The sequence below is a fragment of the Passer montanus genome, unplaced genomic scaffold (assembly GCF_014805655.1).
Source record: "Passer montanus isolate IOZ18808 unplaced genomic scaffold, ASM1480565v1 scaffold128, whole genome shotgun sequence".
Taxonomy (NCBI): domain Eukaryota; kingdom Metazoa; phylum Chordata; class Aves; order Passeriformes; family Passeridae; genus Passer; species Passer montanus.
Genome location: NW_024359610.1, coordinates 354083 through 373296, shown reverse-complemented (window position 1 = coordinate 373296; position 19214 = coordinate 354083). Strand labels below are relative to the sequence as shown.

The 19214-nt window shown below is 45.2% G+C and overlaps 1 protein-coding gene across 1 annotated transcript in view; it reads right to left on the bottom strand.

Annotated features, from left to right (window-relative positions):
* CCDC148 (coiled-coil domain containing 148) overlaps positions 1-19214 on the bottom strand; it is a 49616-nt gene that overhangs the window by 7210 nt on the left and 23192 nt on the right. Inside the window, exons 10-12 of the mRNA XM_039698604.1 lie at positions 17502-17708; positions 4223-4363; positions 2857-2975 (exon numbers count right to left, since the gene is read on the bottom strand). Of these exons, the coding sequence (XP_039554538.1) occupies positions 2857-2975; positions 4223-4363; positions 17502-17708 (467 nt within the window). The remainder of the gene's footprint in view (positions 1-2856; positions 2976-4222; positions 4364-17501; positions 17709-19214) is intronic.

The following is a 19214-nucleotide window of genomic DNA, read 5'->3' as shown; positions in this document are numbered from 1 at the left end:
TCCCGTGGGTCAATCCCATCAGATCCTGGCACACAGCAATCCTTGCCTTCCTGGGAATCTGGGGCCAGGCTGGCAGCAGTTCTGGTGCTGGGTAGAACACGGCAGGTGTTTCCCACTCACTGCCTCCCTGGAGAGCAGCGCTGTGCCAACCCGCTTCCCAAAGGTTGTCTGTGCAAATATTTGCACAATTCCATGCCAGTTTTATTTTCACCCTGCAAGGGCAATGTCAAATCTATTGCGTTAGGGGAGAACATTCTTTTAGAACATGTGATGTGTTTTCAAACCTTTGCCTACCTCAGGGACCTGATGGAGAGCCTGACTAAAATTCACTGCACAGATGAAGAAGGAGAAGGGGACTGGTAACAAAAAACACTTGCCTCTTTGGATGTCAAACCAGTAAGACTTAAATGCAGTTGGTAGCTGTTGATACCACATTAAAAGAGAGCCAATAATTCAGTGTTCTCAAGCACAGACACGTGGAGTGAAGACATTCAGCACAGCAGAGGGTGATGCTGCAGCAGAGGCCCTCCTGCCCCACACTCCACTCTCCATGGGCACACTGGCTCCTTTCCCCTGAGCAGTCCCACAGCCATGCCAGGAGCACAGGGCTGAGTTCCCCCGAGTGCCAGCCAGCAGAGCTCCCACCATGTGCCTCACACCTGTGGGTTCTGCAGCACGTGTCCCTCTCAGGCTGTCAGCCACTAAACCTCCTGTTTTTATTAGGAATAAAAGAGACCCAGAACTCTCTGCTTTCCTTTTCCACTGTGGCCCGCCCAGACCTTTTATGACAACACACCAGTAACCAGAACTCTTGTTCAGACAGTTTTAGTCTCTGTTCTCAGCCTGAAGGAGTTAAATCTGCAATTTCTGCATTATCAGCAAACACAACAACCAGCAAGAACATTCAGCAGTCAGGTAAGGCACCTCCACCCTGTTTTAAGAATTGAACCACTATCAGCAAACAGCACCAAATGAATAGAAGAAAGCACAAAAGAAGTATGACTTTTGCCTGCATCTGGGGACATTTGACAGGACTGGGGCAGATTCTTGTAAGCATTGTTTTACAATTTTAGCATTAAATTACCTGGGTAAAAGAATTAATAGAGAATAGATACTGGGCTTGGAGCAGAAATCACAACCCTTCCCCCCTTTCTGAATGCAGAGAACACCACTGAATAGGATTTCTTGCTGATTTCACTATTCTCACCACACTTCATTTGCTCAGCATCTATGGGATCTTACACAAAGTGTACACTGGGCTGAGGCATGTGTGGGTTAACACAGCCTGGAGACAGCAAAGAGCTGCACTACCTAGGAACATCCACAGCCAAAAAATGAAATGCCCAATCAGTTAAATGTCTCCCTTCTCAGACAGGAGTTGTAGAATACAAATCACTCAATCACTAGAAAGTCTACATCCAGTTTCAGGGCCTTTAATCCCTTACTTTGACCCGGTCAGAGCCCTGGCTATTGCATTTACAAGCTAAGACCTGAATAAACAGAACACCTTAGTGACTCTGTGATAACAGGTCTTTTTTTTTTGCATAAACAAACCCAATTAGTTAATTTTAAATTAATTTAGTTTGATTAAAAGCAATTCAGGATAATAGCAGAGGCTTTTAAAAAATATTTTATTGTACCTGTTAGAAACTCTATGCACTATCCAGGCAATCTCCTGTACTTGGAATGGTCAGTCAGCTCATTTTTTCCTTTTCCAAAAGACCCTGAAAATGTGTTGGATCACAGCTATGGTACCAGCCTGTGCCATGTTTCATGAGTGCTCTGCAAAGGCTCAAACCCAGTTTCTGTGCTCTGGCAGGTGGCACATACCAGGACACTGTCAGTTTTGCAGTGCTGCACTGGATGTGACAGTGCCACATGTGCACCTGAGCCTGGACAGTGAAATGTTCCATTTTGTACAGTAGGTCAGTTCTGAGTGACAGAATGCACAACATTTACTGACTTCGGAATCACAATAGCCTGAAGGGGTGATTATTTCCTCCCAGTAATTCAAATAGATGTGCTCCTTCTCCTGTGAGCCAAAACCACTGCAGGCATGTCTAAGGAAAGGCAGAAATATATTTGTAGCATAAGGACACAGACATTTAAGTTGTCACAAGGTGTCCTAACAAAGTAACACTCAAGTAGTGTTTCCCACAGAATACTTCCGACCAACTTTAATACTCTAATGCCAATGGCACTTTAACCCTATTTTAATTGCACTTTTGGTCCACACAACTCGGTGTCTTCCTCTATGTAAAAAGAGTCAGCCTGTGCTTTGAGAGCAGTTATAACCAGACTACACACAGGGGATTTATGTTCCTCTGACAGAGGGATTCCTCCATGAAATCCAGTATTTCCAACAGACTGTGGAAGGTCATATTGTGCAACAAAGACTTGGCAATTCAAGCCTGAGCAGGCTCAAGTCCTAAATCTCATCCAACAGTGAAGAGCATCTACAACCAGATGAGCAATTTAGGACTCTCTAAGGTAACAATAAATATCTTAGAGTCTGTTAAGTGCTGAATGTGTTCCTTGCACTTGCCCCTCAAACAAACCAAAACTGATTATAAATAATTATGCAAAGTGAAATATAGAAGGTCTTATTACTCAGCTACATTTTATGACAGTTTAGTGCTTACAATGGTCTGAAATTTTGATGGTTGTTAATTAATTCAAACTGAAATAAATTGCATCTAGGATACAATCACCTAGGATGCAGCCTTACTAGAAACAGGAAGGAAAAAATATGTTATCCTCAATTTATTCTAAAAAAGAAAGTCAGGAGATCAAAGCAAATTAGATTATAAGAAGATCCTATTGGTACTAAAGGTATTCACATTTAATTTTTTTTACCTTTCTCTGTCTTTGGCTGCTTGTTCAGCCATTAATTTTCTCAATTCCTCCAGCTGTTGTAGATCTCTCTCCTCCTGTTCTTGCCACTTGCGCTCTTTCTCAGCCCAGTATTTTTTCAGCTAGAGTTTGACCAAATACAGCAAACAAATTAACACACATTACAAAGCCCAGATAGTGAGAACAAAGCAAGCAAGAAAAGCACTAAGCTAGAGATTCCAATTTTGATCCTTTTAGAATAAAATTTCTATTTTAGAGCACTACAAGCTAACAGAATATTTACTAGGAGAGCAAGAGGGCGTGGAGCTCCCATAACAAAAGTAGTAAAATCAGACTGTGAACACTAATTTGAATATATTTTCCCACCACAATTTGAAGACTACCACTTCCATTCTGCTTGCATTGCCCAGAAAAGCAGCTGCAGTATGAGGTTATCAGCCCTTTTAAGGATCTAGGATGTAAAATACTCCAGTGAAACATATGACTGCTGACCCCAAACAGCTGCTATTCCATCTGTGCATAGGCAGAGCGCTGCTCCATCTAGACATTACACAGAGCAAGAGAAAAGTTTGCACAACCAGAATATTTACAGGTAAAATGAATATTGGTGGTGGTTGGGTCAGCACTGGCTCCCTACACCTCTTCCTTCCCTGTGGTTTCAGAGCCACCTGCCACTGCAAACACCATGTGTACAAAGGCAAAGGCACACAACAAGCTGGAACGAAAAGAGAAGCAGCAGCAAAGCTACTTGTGACCTAAGCAGCAAGCCCTCACTAAAGTCCCTGAGGTAAAACCTCAGTGAAACAGCACGGATTTCTGCCATATCACCTGGGTAGAAAGGCCAACAGAAATCCTTGTGACACAGCGTGATTTTCCAAAGCACTGCATTCACTGCAGCGCATTTCTGAGTTTCTGTTAAGAGGCGTGCAGGCCATTTCCAAGGAGCCAGCAGACGAGCCCTGGGAGCAGTGTGCAGGGCTGCCCCTGCAGCCGGGCTGCGCTGCTGCATTGCAGCACCCATTGCAGCACCCAGCTGCAGCGCGGGCGGCTTCCCGCGGCTGCCATGCTGCCCCAAGCACAGACCTGTGCAGCCAGACCCGCCGTGCCTCCGCGCTTCCTCTGTGACAGGGACACCGCCACTTGCTGAGCCTTTTTTCCTAAGAAATGCAACAGAGTAACACAACTGCTGTGTCACACCAGGCAGCTTTGGAGCTGAAATGGACAGGAGAGAGACCTGACTAGCCATTTGCACATCTCTGCGTCAATACCTAATGCTTTACAAGAATACATCTGCTATGTGATCAGCTAGAGATTTTAGAAGCAATGGTACACATTAATATATTCAAAAATGTATAAAAGTTTCTCATACTTTCTCTTTATCCTGAGCTCTACGGATGGTTTCCTGTTCTCTCTGTAGCCTTTCTCTCTCATCTTCCTTTTCTTTTCTTCTGGCAGCTACAGCAGCTTCTAGTTTAGCAGCTTCTTCCTGCTGTGCCTTCCACTGTAGAACCTGGAAGAAACAGTTGAAGAGACAGTCCTGCAGCAGACTGTGTAACACTGGTCCTGCCAAGCTGAGACTGGGAAGGAAACTCATGTAATCTGCTTACAAAGTAAGTTTGATAATCTTATCAACAACACAACCCTTTAGCAAGCACCACTCTTCTGCATGTTCACGTGCAGTTCCCAGCTGATAGCACAATATGCAATGAAATCACATATGAGAAGGTTTTAGGCAAAATGGCTAAAACCACCTCAGTAATTCACATCTCCCTTCAGCACCTAGAAGCTGTGAAGGGATGGAGACCAAGAGTCACAGAGCAGAGAGCACCTGCAGCCCTTGGCACAGGCACTCCTGGCACAGCTCCTTGCTCGCTGCAGGGACAGGGACTTCACCTCTGTCAGCACAGGTGTGCAGCCCGGTCTGGCACCCCTGCTCAAGGCCGTGGGGTCTGCGTGCCTGACACCCCTCCTCTGTGGGAACAGAGGCAGTGCTGCCCGGCACAGCAGCACAGAGCCACGCTCCTGCACCCCTGTGAGGGCCTGCCGCTCCTCCTAACAAAACTTCCTGGGGGTGGCACTGACCACCCCGCCCAGCGTGCCAAAAATCCATTCCTGACACATCCCTGACTGTGCTGGTGAAAGGAGACAGCGTGTCCCCAAAGCTGGCCATGGGCAGGGACTCACCTGCAGCGTCCCAGCCCCGCTCCACCTCGGGCTGTCACAGCCCTTGTGAGCTCATCTGTTTCACGCTGCTTTCTACAGGATCAATGATTCTCCTTTCTGTTGGCTTGCCAGCTCCTTTTGTAATGGATTTGTCAAGCACTAACAGAACTCTGCCTTTCTCTAAGGAACAAGCATTGCAGCCATTTTTCAGCTGGTTTTCTACACTACATCACTTTAATACAAAGATATGAAAATGCTTATAATTTTTCCACCTTTATTGCATTTCACTGGCTGTGTGTGCAGATTATTAATTCTTCAGGTTTGTGCTTATAAAAGATGTTCTGTTTAGAAATCCAGCCCTCCCCATGGTCCAAGGTTCTCAGAGAGCTGCATCTCTGAACAATGCTATGCTTGCCCTGCTTCTTGCTAAAATAACAATTATAATTTCTCTTTGCAGTACATTGAACAACGCTGTGACTTCTCATGGAGTGCAGGCAAAGTGATAACATGAAAATAACCTGAAAATGCAGAGGGTGCAAAGAGGACAGAGCCAGGCTCCTCCAGAGGTGTCTGGGGTGGAAACAAGAGGCACAGAGTGAAACACCTGAAATTCCAAAGCATTCATCCCCTCCCTGCTGAGAGGCTGGCCAGGGAGGCTGTGGAGCTGTTTAACCCTGGTTCCACACAGTCACCAGCTGTAGCTGACCCTGCTTGGGCAGGGCTGGCCTCGGGGTCTGGAGAGGTCCCTTCAGCCTCAGCTGCAATGCCCCAGTCAAGCTTCCCACACATGTGCAATTTGTGACATCAGGGCTGTCAGAATTGAAATCTTCATGTACCAATTTTGCCAGCAGCCTGCTCATGCAGTTTAGCAGTTTAAAAACCTAAAATAAAACGCTGAATTGTTTCAGTTACCCTTCACTTGCCACGCTAATGAACTCAAAAAGAAATGCTTTGAAAATGAGCCAGAAGAACATGCAATCCTTTCTACCTTGCTTTTGAAACAGACTGAAGCAACACCATATATAGAAAGATTTAAAATCTGACAACAAGCAAACAGTGAGTGAAATCTGCAAAAAGCATACTCAGATTGGAGCTGGGATAAGCTGCAGGAGCATTTGAAGGAGCTTTAAACTTCTGTAATAACATCACAGATTTTCTCAACTGATATGAGGTAACAGTCAGATTATGTAACAAAAAAATTGCTTTCTGTAAGCCTGGATTTCCCTACATCCTGCTTCCCACTCCTCTCAAATGCTCTCCAATGCTGAGGTCAGTGCCACCGGGTGCAGTTCATGATGCAGCTTCAGTTCCCTCCATGTCTGAGAGCTCTCCCGATGCTCTAGTGCTCTTCCCTGGATATTCATTTATTACTAACCAGGGACTTGCTTGGTTGTTTGGTTGCAGCCATTAGTATGGCGAGGCCATAGACTGGTCTCAACAAAAGCTGCATTTCCCTGATGCTTGAGGGGAAGCAGTGCCTGGAAATGCCCATGGAGAGCAGAGAAACCCTCAGGGAGTGTGGGACTGGCAGCTGGCTGGAGGCAGCACCACGCTGGAGCAGAGAGCAGACACAGACACCCATCTGTCCTGAAATCACCCCAAGCCCCTGTTACCCATTCCATTGGCAGCAGCCAGCTGCTGCTTGTGACACCCCGACCTCGTGGTGTGCCACAGGCACCTGCTGGGGCTGTTCCCACCCAGCTCTTTCCTCACAGCCTTTTGATCAAGTCAGAAATCAATACTGGGGCACAGTCTAGCTTTCTGGCAGGGTGTGTACAAACACATGAGCATAACCAAGCAGCAGCTCAGAACTTCACTGAGCTGACAAACATGAATCACACAGCAGTGCTCCCAGACAGAGGTGATGGGCCAGTGACTCAGTGCCTCTCCCTGCTCTGCCCTAAGTCACCACTAACACATTCATTTACTCGGGGGGAGAGCATGCTTTCCGTTGTTTAAATTTCAATTCTGAATCTACTTTTTCCTTTTTTCGTTAGGATTTTAAATGTATGAGCCCAAGGCCAATCAGAAAAATGGGTAACAAGGATACCAGAGGAGAGTTTCACTCTTCCATACCTGTTCACAATACCCAGTTATTATTTTCTGTATTCAGCACATGAAATTAGTTTAGATTATCCCTGCTCCCTCCCATGTTTACCTAATTCATGCCTTTTTGTTAGGGCAAAATAAGAATAATTTCTTTAAAAAAATTTATAATCATGACAAAAAAGGACATACTTCCAACAAACACCCCCCCCTCCCAAAAAGACCCCAACAAAAAATAAGAATAACTTCCTTTAAAAAAATTTATAATCATGACAAAAAAGTACATACTTCCAACAAACACCCCCCCTCCCAAAAAAACCCCAACAAAACAACAACAACAACAACCAAAAAAAGAAACATTGGTAAAAGCCAGAAAAGCAATGCATGCAAAAATATGTATAATATGTGACCATGACTCCGTAGGCTGGTCTTATGCCATGGCTTCTCCCGGAAGAAGAGTTGAAATTATACAGGATAAAATGTTTTTAACAGAGCAGAGTTAGAGTGAAGTCCAAGAAGTAACAAACATTAGACATTAACCAGATGATCCAAATACCGGTATATTTCAATTTTAAACAAAATTTGAACTTTAAAGTCCTGTGTGCTAGAGAGCAGTTCTAGTCTCACAGCCCCAGATCACGTTGTGCAGCAGGCAGGGGAATCCACATCCTCAAGAGGTGTCAGGAGAGGCTCCCAAACCAGTCCTGTCCTGTGGTGTCAGGTTAGAAATGAGGATCTGGGCTCTGGCTCGTGGTCAGGCAGGGCAGGGCAGAGCCTGAGCTGCATTTCCTGCCCTGGGCAGCCCCCCCGGGACAGCACCAGGGCTGGGCAAGCTCTGCAGGGAGCAGCTCCCGGCCCCTGGTGCTGAACTGCCAGCGTTCCACAGCTGAAGTGTGCAGGAGAGCCTGCTGCATTCATCGGGGTTTTATCTCCAGAGGCAGGATCATGCAGGTCTGGAGAGAAAAAAGCCTCCCAAACAATAATTCTGCTTCACTACAGCAGCAATCTGGGACCACACAAAAAAATTAATGTGCTCTTGATTGCACTCTTCCATTCCTACGAGTTCAAAATCAGAAGGGTATATTTCACTGTGTCAACAGTAAATATTTTATTTAAATATTAAAAAGAAATCCTAGTAGTTAAACTAATATTGAAAATACACTGAAACCTGGCTCTCCCATTGCCTGTTCCACAAAACTGTTTTCATTTTAGCAGTACAGGCACTGCCAACTTTAGGTTCTGAAAGTTTTTAATTACAAATGGCATTTCAAGTACATTTCACAGTTCATGTATTATTAGAGGAGGTTTTGCCAAGAGAATTATTAAATTGCTGTGCTGAACAGAATGCATACACACCTTTTTTAGTTCATTATTTCAATATTGCATATTACAATAATGTAAAGTGCACTACAAACTAATTAAAGTAATAAATTAGTTCTTTCACTGTAACATCTGAATAGCAATAATGTATTTACCATTCACCTAATGTTCAGATACAACTCTTTTAAAGACAAAACAATGCACAATGCCACCACAGGACCATGTGAGGCTTTCTCTTCAAGCAGCAATGACTTTTTATAAACAAAGAGGTGGCATCAAGCTCCTCAGCTGGCACCCAGGAGCACGGGGCAGCTGGCTGCAGTGAGGGGGCAAAGGTGGAGCAGGGGCAGCCTCAGCTTTGGAAACGGAGGAGAACGTGCACAAGGAACCAAAAGGACAAAATCCTGGGAGGAACAGTGCCAGAAATGACTACCCAGAGCTCAGATCACTCTGTGCCACACAGACATACAAGCTTGTACAATCCAAGTTCCAAGCAAAAGTTCCCAATAATTGTGTGATAAAGCCAGCAGTGTTTGTCATAAGTGAAGGCATAAAAGGAAAATCCTCTGAGATCCCATCCTGATGTTTTCTAGCTCACTTTTTCAACCATATAAAATGACACACTCTAAATACTCTTCTAGTATCTGACAAAGTTTTATTAATCTCTGAGTCACTTCTGCTCATCTTTCCTTATCTATACTATGGTTTGCAATTTTTGTTTTCTTCTTCAAATTGTTCACAACTGATTTTAAGAATCCCTGGGAAAAAAATTTAGGGGGTCTCTTCAAGAAAAATAACTTCACAAGTGAAGATTCTACATGGTAGAAGAAACCACAAAAAAGAAGAACCACAAAATTTGGTTCCAGCCATGGAAGCCCACAGCAGAACAGAGGCAGCTTTTCGTGGTGGGATCACAGCTGCAGGTCAGGGCTGCATGGTCATAAACAGCAAAATGGGATTATGAGACAGCTAGAGACTCAAACACTATTTAAAGGAATTTAGTATTTTAAAAATCTCACGCATAAAAAAACCCCACACAAAGTGCACCACAGCTCCCACAGGCTGTTGTACAAAGCGGGTGGGAGAGCCCAGTGAGCACAAAGCATTCCACACTTCCCAGCGGGCCAGCACAGGCTGCCTGAGCACAGCACGTGCACCAAAACCAGCACAAGGACCAAGAACATTGCGCTTGGCTGGCAAAGCTCCATGTCAGGCTACTGAAGGTGCCCTCGGAGCACAGGTCAGTCCAGCAGCCCAAGCAGTCACTGGGAAGCAGGAAATGAGCTCTGGGAAGGATGAGCAGTGCGTGGTCGCTGCCTTCCCACAGCACGCTCAGTCATCTCAGCTGCTCACAGCGCGGGACAGGGAGAAAGCTGGGAGCCAAGGCAGTCCAAAAGCACGCTGAGAAATGTGCATGTTCAGATAACCACAGCGATCCACTGCCCAAACCAGCCCCAGTCCTCTCCCTCCCAGCCTCCCTGCGTCATCACCATCTCCTCTGCTCAGGGTCTTGCTGAATATAGAACTGAGAGTTATCCCATTTATGGCAAGCCAGAGATACCTCTTGGTTCTTCCAGATGGAAGCCACAAGGCACAGGGAGGCAAAAATGCCTCTCAATTGCAAATTTGGATTTAAACCACGTCAACTATGACATTTTTCCTTCACATTTTTAAAATAGGGGCTGCAGCCAGAGAATAAGTTGGTGACCGAAGGAATTCTGTTTCTAGAGAAAGGCCATTTTAGAGCTATGCCTTTCTAGTGTGTCTGAAAGAGAGAAAAAAGCAAAGCAGATGTAAAAGGTGATTAAGTCATAAGAAGTTACATGCCAAAGAAATAGCAGGATTGCAACATCAGCCCTTCAGTAAGGATATTGCTCTCAGTCCACTTCCAAATGGACATATCTAACAAGGAAGATGATTTTGTTTAGATTTGGCAAACTTTTTATTTCCCCACAGATAGCTTTGTATTTCCTCTAGAAGTGGTCAGACTGAGATCACTACAAGATTAACATAGAAAACTCATTAAAAGGTGACTTTCAATGCCAGCAGTGCAGCAAAGTAGCTCAGCCATTCACACTTCAGACGGAACCAGCACATGCTGATCTGTTTCTCCTGACTGAGCAACTCCCAGCCATTCTTAAGTGCACAAAAAAGAAAATATTTTTAAGAAAATGGGAGAGAAACATAGAAGAAAAAAGACTTTAAGACCCAGTCTCCCATAGAAAAGTAAGGATTCAGTCAATTTCTCTCAAGAGTAATAGAAGTTAAACACATAAATCCCATATGGGTTAATAGAATAATAAATCCCTTGGATTTAAATATTTGACAAACTAAACAGGAATATAGAAGTCTGTTACAAAACTAACCTTTTTTTAAAAGTCACTAACTGTATGGAAATGTCTATCCAACAACTACTAAAAAGTAGTGCACTTCTTTTCCAAGAAAAGTGCTTTTTTTCAAACGCACTTGCCTTCACCCACAATTTCTCAATAGAAACTCTAGTTCAGCTGCTCAAACTCTTCCCTGTGTGCCAGGACTAGGAAGAGGTAAGGGGTGGATGTTGCAGCCGTTCCCATCTGCAGGGCAGCGCTGCTGCAGCTGGTGCTGGGCACAGAGTGACCCTGCCAGGACCTGCCCTGCCAGGACCTGCCCTGCCAGGACCTGCCCTGCCCGGCTCCAGCAGGGTTTGGGTAAGCATGGCAGGGCACCCAGGGGATCTGGGCAGCCCTGGGCCCGCTGGCAGCAGCTGCCCAGCACTGGGAGAGCTCCGTGCTGCCACGGGGCACCCCACAGGTTCCACAGCTCCAGGGAGCCCCTGTGACTTCTGAAGTCACGAGCAAACTGTGCCCCAGCAAAGCTGACATTGCCAGGGAAAGTGGGGTGTATGGGAGAACTGCTACTGCTGGGTAATTGTATTAACTGATAATAATAAAAAAAGACTTGCACTATTCAAAGCCACCACACACTGACATACAAAACATTAACAGTGTTATTTCTGGAAATACAATAAGAATAGGAAGTGTATGCGTGTATTCTTAAATGGAAAGCTAATGAGATGGGTGCCTGAGGGTGTGAATACTAGAGCTTATAAAAGAGAAAAAATTAAAGTGTATATTAAGAACAGTTCCCTGGAGTCTGAAATATTACGGTGCAGGGGCAGTTCATCCAAAGAGTATGAAAAAGCCATCATTTTTTAAATTTAGAGAGTGCTTTTTTATAAGCATGGAATGTATAATTTTTTCTTTTCTCAGGTGTCAGTAACCTCCTGAACTGCCACAAAGTTTTAAAAAGCCAGTATGTCAGGGGCTGCAGAGGGAGGTGGGAGAAGTTCAGGTTTCACAGGGGCTCCATATCATATATCCCCAAGGCAGCAAGAAGCATTGCTGTTCAGGTTCTGTGGAGATGCTGATGGCAGAGGCCCAGAGATGTCCTGCTGTCTGTGCTGTGGGTCACTGCCTACAGCTCTGGGGTCCGTTATATTCACAGCATCCCAAAGCCAAGCAAACCCCAGCCTGCCCAGGACGGGGCTGTCTCCAGCCTGCCCAGCAGAGAGAAGGGTGCTCCCTGTCCCTGGGAGCACAGCCCTGCTCTCCTGTCCTGGCACAGAGCTCGCCTGTGCTCCTGGACAGGGTCCTGGCACCACACAGGCATCAGCAGGTACAGACATCCACAGTGTCAACAACAAACTCCCGTGGTGGTCTGAGGTTTCCAGTAACTTTCAGCTATAAAAATCTGCCCCTTTCTCTCTAAACTGGAGATTCCTCAACCCTGGAAACTTCTGAACGGCACCTGGAATCACATCCTGACTCCACAGGGTCTTGAATGATGAGCAATAAATGGTAAAAGCTAACAATTTCTGCATCTGACTGACCTACACAAGAACTACAAGAAGAATTAGAGCAGCATTAGAGCATTTGGCTCTAGGATAATTAAGAAATAATACATTTACAAGTTTGCTAATCTCAGAAGTTAATCTTGTTCTGGCTGTGGTTAGAAGAAAAATGGAGGTTCACATCCCTAAAAGATTTTTGATAGGTACTCTTGAGCATCTTGTGCTCCACAGGCTACCTCTAAGAGGTTAAAAAAATAAACACCAGAAAAGTAGTTAAAAGTAACCGTTTTGATCATTAACAGAATATTGTCTTCCGTTATTTAAATGTTTAAATCTGAAAAAGGGATATGAGAGAAAAGCACTTGAGCACAGCCCTCAGTGATGACCTGAGGAGGAGCACCACGGACCAGTTTCAGTGAGGGCTGGGATCAGCACTGGTAAAGTCAGGATCCAGAACAGGAGCAGTGTCAGTTCCCTGGGGCTGACAGCACATCAAGCTTTGCTCAGGGCAGTGTGTGAACACTTTATTTCTCACAGCTTGTCCTTGCAGGTCCTCTCTTTCCTCATCCAGCATTACTGGGAACATCTTTCTCTTCTTGACAATGGGAATGTCAACATTTTATAAACATATGTAAATATTATATAGGCATCAATATTCACACATGCATAACCTTAAGTAGGCTGCATTTCTATCTACAACTACCTATCTAAATTGCTTCCTTTAGATGCAGAATTCTCTCTTCTAGACCCATCTGCTATCATTTGGATGAGAGCTCCTTTGATCCTCTACAACTGCAAAGTTTTGGTGCAGCTTTGCTTGTCTGAGGTGCCACTTTCCTCGCTGAAGATCATTCTAAGAAAACACTGTGGGCAAGAGCTGTCAGCTTGTCTAGTTATCCATCCTCAAGCAACTTGAGGTGTCACTGGGCAATTTCAGCTGGATTTGAGAGAGAAGTGCTTGTCTCAAGCCCGCTGCAGACCTCACCAGCAGACAGGCAGCTGAGCAGGTTACATCCAGGCTGAGGCTCCTGTGGGCAGCTGGAGCTCTGGGCGGCTGTGGGCAGTTTCAGTGGATCTCAGAGCTCTCAGATCAGTCCGTGCTCTCCTCCCATGCAGGACCCTGCTCCCAAAAGCCTGCAGTGCAAGCCCAGGGGATCAGGCACGCAGCAGTGAGCCTGTCCTTGGAGGAATCCAAAGGAGCACACTCTCTGCCTTGGCAAACTGCCCTCGGCAGCGTCCCGGGAGTGCAGGGCTCCGTGGGCACCCCGTCCTGCCCAGGGCAGCACAGGCAAACATCACACACAGGGGGAGGAGAGTAACAGGAGATGGATCAGAAACAACAACCTCATGTGACGGAACACGGGTACAGGACAGCGGGAGTGCAGGGCTCCGTGGGCACCCCGTCCTGCCCAGGGCAGCACAGGAGAGTAACAGGACATGGATCAGAAACAACAACCTCACGTGACGGAACGCAGGTACAGGACAGGGGGGAAAAGACTGCTGGAAGGGCAAGCAAGGCAAAGGTGCAGAGACAGCCCCTGCAAGTGCTCCACAGGCACTGAGCTTCCTCTGCAAGTGCTCCACAGGCACCGGGAAAAGACTGCTGGAAGGGCAAGCAAGGCAAAGGTGCAGAGACTGCCTCTGCAAGTGCTCCACAGGCACTGAGCTTTGTCTGACCCAAAAGACACAGTATGGCACTGCTGACCTCAGACCATTAAATCCAGGTTTATTAGGTCTGGATTGAAAACTGAGTCACAGCTGGCTCATCTTTGATGAGTGTTAGAGTCTTAGACACTTGCCCACATACATTTTGGAGAAACACTGTAGCATCCTACAGCTCTTCAGTTCACCACAAACATGAGTAGCTATATTTAAAATTTAGGTTATTATAACTTCCTTCTATTTTTTATGTCCAACAAATTAATGGGTCAACTCAGTAGTGAATAGACAATAATTCTGAAAAGAAAACCATTCAAGTACCTTACTGTTCAAATATTTATTCTTTTAAAAAGTTTCCTTCAAAATGACCGGATTATAGTCAAAGCACTGGATCTGATACCTCTGTGGATTTTTTTTTTAACATTCAGTTGTAATACTTCAATGTTGATCTCCGGTGATAGTCACAGCATTTAAACCAGTGACTTGGCTACATGCTGAATAGGGAAATATTTTCCCCTTAGTTTACTGCCACATCCTTTCTTACAATACAGAAAAGGAAAAGGAAAGCAATCTGCAAGACACTTTACACAATTTGCAATACCCCTGTTAATTCCACCTAATACTTTTCTTTCTGAAATTAATTTATCTTCGTTTCTGCCAGGATAAGAAATGCAAGAGCTGCTCTCCCAAAATTCACAATGTGTTGCAAGAGATTTTAGCATTGGAGTGGGGATTAATCCTGGAGCACAAAACGAGGGAAAGAAGAGATTTAAAGGCAAGCAGGCACACAGCTTTGTGCTGAGGAAGAAAAACCCCCCCTAAGCAGCACACACAGGGGATTCAACTGCCCTAATGTCTGCTGCTGTAGGTCTTCCCTCTAGTCTTCTTTTAAAACCATTTTCTATGAAGATGGAAAGTACCAGATTACAAATATTGTAAGATAGATTCAATATAAAAATAATGTTTGGAATGCATGCAGACACCTCAGCTGAATTTGTGATGTAATACAGCAAGTACTTCAAACCCCAGCTGTGGGGCAGCACCTCCTAATCCCCTGAAAAGATCACTCCTCATTTCGTGCCCTACCTGCCTTGCAACATGGAAACATTTGCTTCTCTGTGTCGTTCAGGAAAAGGGATTTTACAGAGATGGAGTTTGTTTTACACAGTGTCTGCTCCAGAGCCCTGGGGGGATCAGATTCCCACAGCTCAAAGCACACCAGAGCAGAGAGACTCTTGATCACTGAGTGTGACCCCTCAGGGTTTGCTTTGTTTGTTTTCCCATGGCAAACAGGGATGTTAAAGGTATGTACCAGGCACATTTACTCTTTAAGAATGTACAGTGCAACCTCCCCAGCATTACCTATTTCACATTTCATTTCCTTCAGATGGCTACCATAGGGCCCTCATGATTTATTCAGTTGTTCCAAACTTCCTCCTTAGGGACTATGATTTCTGTTAAGGACACGCACTGATCTTCTGTAAGGTGGAACTTGGAATAAAAATTCGAAAGTCCTTTCCCCAAGTAAAAACTGCTATAAATATTAATTTAACTTCTCTGCTGCTTTATTTTTTAATTATCCCTCCCTGTCAGTCACAAGACCGAGAGTCTCACCAATGGCATAGGTGCTTCTAGTGCATTTAAACAGCTTTAAATCATGTGTTCTTTAGTCAGCCTGCTGCCCCTTTGGTTTGCTGTTGCCAGAGGAAGGGAACTGTATAAAAGCTGGGTGGTGTTGTGTGGTTATTGCAGTAACCAAAGCAGTGCACAGCCTGTCAGATGTTACATCTCCTTCCGTGTGTGTGCCATCATTTCCTTTCACAGATGGGGCCAACACAAAAGCTGTGGCTCTCTGAAACCTGCTGCTGTAATGGGAGATCCCTGTCCCTCTCAGTCAGCTGCAGCCTCCTCACGAGCATAGCCAGGGCTTGCTCACAGGTAAATCACTGCAGCAGCTACACTGCCCCTCTGGGAGGGGAAACCAGGAAGGCTTCCTGATGCAAAACTTCCCAAAATGCAAAATGTCAAATCAATCAATGGCCAAAAAGAAAAGGTGGAAGAACAGCCCTAATCCCTGATTTCCAGTTCCACACTCTTTCCCTCACTCACTTTTTACCCATCTTGTGGATCTCTCTCAGGATGGGTTTTACCTGTGGGAATTGCTACTGGACTGAGCTCCCTTTTACCTGCCAGCAGCTGCTTTCCAGCCCTCTGTAGCTGTAAAGTTCAGAAGTGCAAAAAGACAAGTCTGTAAAATGAACTATAACTGGGCAAACGATGAGATTTCAAATGCATATCCCCATCAAACCAAAACAGAACCCATGGATACACTGAGAACCATTTCTCTAAAATGAGTGAGCTCTGTGCCCAAGCTCAGCTTCCGCCCCGCAGCCCTTTCAGGTGTGGAGCTGATCAAAACAAGGTCACAATGATATCCTCCTTTAATGAAAGAAATGTTCCTTTTTCATTCCTCCTTTCTGGGAAACAGGTGAGTTGGTTTTGTTCAAACGTTCGACATTTTAACGAAGATCCCTTTGAAGTCACCCTTGAAAAGTGTAGGCCTAATAGGTTTAAGTTTCAAACAGCTCCTGGAAACAGGAGGTCAGAATCCAAAAATCTTTCAGACAATGTTCAGTGCATTTGTGAAAATCTTATATGGAGACAACAAAGTACTCCAAAATCAGCTTGTTACTTCTTGTGCAGAAGAAAAGTAAAAGAAACAAAGCGGGAAAAGTGGCTCAAATTCACAGTTCTGGAATAATTGGCCCTTCCATCTCTGGTTGTGCAGGTAAGAGACACACAGGCATTCCAGAAAGGAAGGCCTAGGTAAAAACCACCAAACATCCCCTCAGCTGCAGAGAGCCACTCCTTCCTGCCCCTGGCTCAAGGGAAGGCTGACACAGGAGTCAGAGCAGGGTGCTCCCCACTTAGTCATGCCCAGGCAGTTTCTAACCCTAAAGTGTTTAGATTCAAACCTTCCTACGCCAGACCGCTCCAGAACACAAGACAGAAGGGCTTTTGTGTTATTGCTAACTAAAAGCTAGCATCAACATCAAAATCCTGCCTCGCAGAACAGGTTTTACCATGCTTTCCTTCTCGTAGGAAACCTGAATCAAGTGTTTAGTATTTCACTGAAAAGTGAGGGCACAGCAGAGAGAATATTGGTAAAGTGAGAATAACACACCACCATGCACGCTCTCAGATGTTCATTTCAGTGCAAGTCAAAAATCACAGAGAGCAATTTAAACAAATCTTAACATGCCTCTCATGCCCAAAAATGGGATTCCTCCCACAAACACCTTAGGCATGAACATCACAACATCTTCCTCTTGTGTCCAGCCTCCTCCCACTTTACTCTATACACTCACCAAAACCACACAGGTATTTTTATCTTTTTTCACCTCTTACCACAGTAAATCAGAACATTGTGAGCCTTCTATAACAAAGCCAAACAAGTTATGGGATCCATTGTTTCACATCTTAAAAAGCATTCTTAAAAAAAAAACAACAGAAGGACAGGCAGATATCCATTACTTACCTGAAAACAGATAAGTGCTAATGTAAAAAACTTCATTTTGGATGCATCTGTTCTATACAGAATTGGTGATGGATTTATAAGCGAACGTACCTTTGCTTTCAGGTCAGCACAGATCTCCAGCTGCTTTTGCCTGGAGTCAGCCAGCACCACTTCTGCCTCATGAGCAGCAGCAGCCTCAGCAGCAGTCGCCAGGGCCCTGAGGACAAAGGCTTTCCTAAGCTGAGCCCAGGCTGACAGCAGGACTCTGTGCTGGTTCCTGATGGAATGGCAGTGATCCAAAGCCTTCTCATGAGCAACCTGCAAGAGGAAGGCATTTCAGAAAGGCTTAAAAACTATTCATTAATAAAATTAAAATTCTAGACATTTTTGCAAACTTGGCTGTAACTGATTTAGTTCTTGTATCACCAATGTTCCCGTGGAATCAGCAGCGCAGGCCCAGGGCACTCTGCCAGGTGCCAGGATGTCACCATGTCCTGGTGACCTGGGCAGTGACACCCTCCAGCAGCACAGCATCCAGCTGGTTCAGCTGTGCTTTTGCTACGGGAATAAATGAAGTGCTACAGTCCCTCCCTGCCCTGAAGGACATAGCATATAAGCAGGTCCTTCAGTATATCTCCAGAGATACTGAGCACTTCCAGCAAGATGAGGCTTTTCCTAGCAAATTCTGATCTGCAGAGAAACAGGACACCAATAACAGCAATTGTACAAAAGCAGTACAGGGGGAAATCAGGTTCACTTCTTTCCTAGCAGGAAATTTGGAAATAAAATCTTAGCTCGCCAAGCAGCACAGTGCCACCACCAGTGTCACCACCTAGCAAAAACAGGGAGTGTTTAATCCAAAATCCACTTGCTTTGGCCTAATTCAGTGAGGTTCATGAGGATATCCAAGGTTCAAGACCTTGATGGAAGCAGTATCAGGTAAGGCTGCATAGAATGAGGCAGTAGAGTCTTGAACCTGTCTTATATCCCCAAAACACGTAGGGATGAATGAGTTTCTAGAGATGGCTGGCTGCTCTCAGGTGCCAAGGGGACCATTCCAGATGCTAATTCCAGGCCTCTGGCAGGGAGCAGGGGATGCTGACTCACAGATATTCCTATCAGCTCCTGGCTGGCTGAAGCTGCACCTCGGATTCCCCATGGCTAACCACAGCACTCTGCCCCAGCAGCTCCCACGGCCAGGGCTGCTGCCCCAGACTGCCAGGCTCCTGGGGCCAAGACACTCCTGAGCAAGGCAGGGGCTGGGGTTTGCTCCTCCACACACAGAGCTCTCCACGGATCTGCTCTGGGATCAGGCTCCGAGTGCCTGACCCCTGACCACCCTGAGGAAGGCTCTAGGCTGCTGCTCCAGTGTGACACAAACACGTCCTAAGGACAGGTTCTTAGCAGAGTTTTAACATTTCCATAGTCATCATGCTCATACACATACCAAGACACATCAGCTCACTGTAGAATTAGGATTTTTAAATTTTAAATGAACCTTCCAAGGTGTAGGGAGACCCTTTAATAGTGGTTGTGCTTAAAACATACCTGCATTCTCCAAAGCATGTGACTATTCAGTCCTATTCAGTTCAGGGCAAAATTTCTGAAATCCACAAGAACTTTATATTTAGTGAAACCCTGGCTAATTAGCAGTATCACTTCACTGTCATTCCTTTGCACTAGACACTCCTCAAACACAGGAAAGTGGATGGTCTAAAAATACAGACAGAGATAAGAAAAGCCTCCTACTTTCCTTATGACATCCTGAAGTGTTCTGGCCTCAAAATGGGTTTCTCAATTAGCTGCTATGTGCTTTTTCACTGT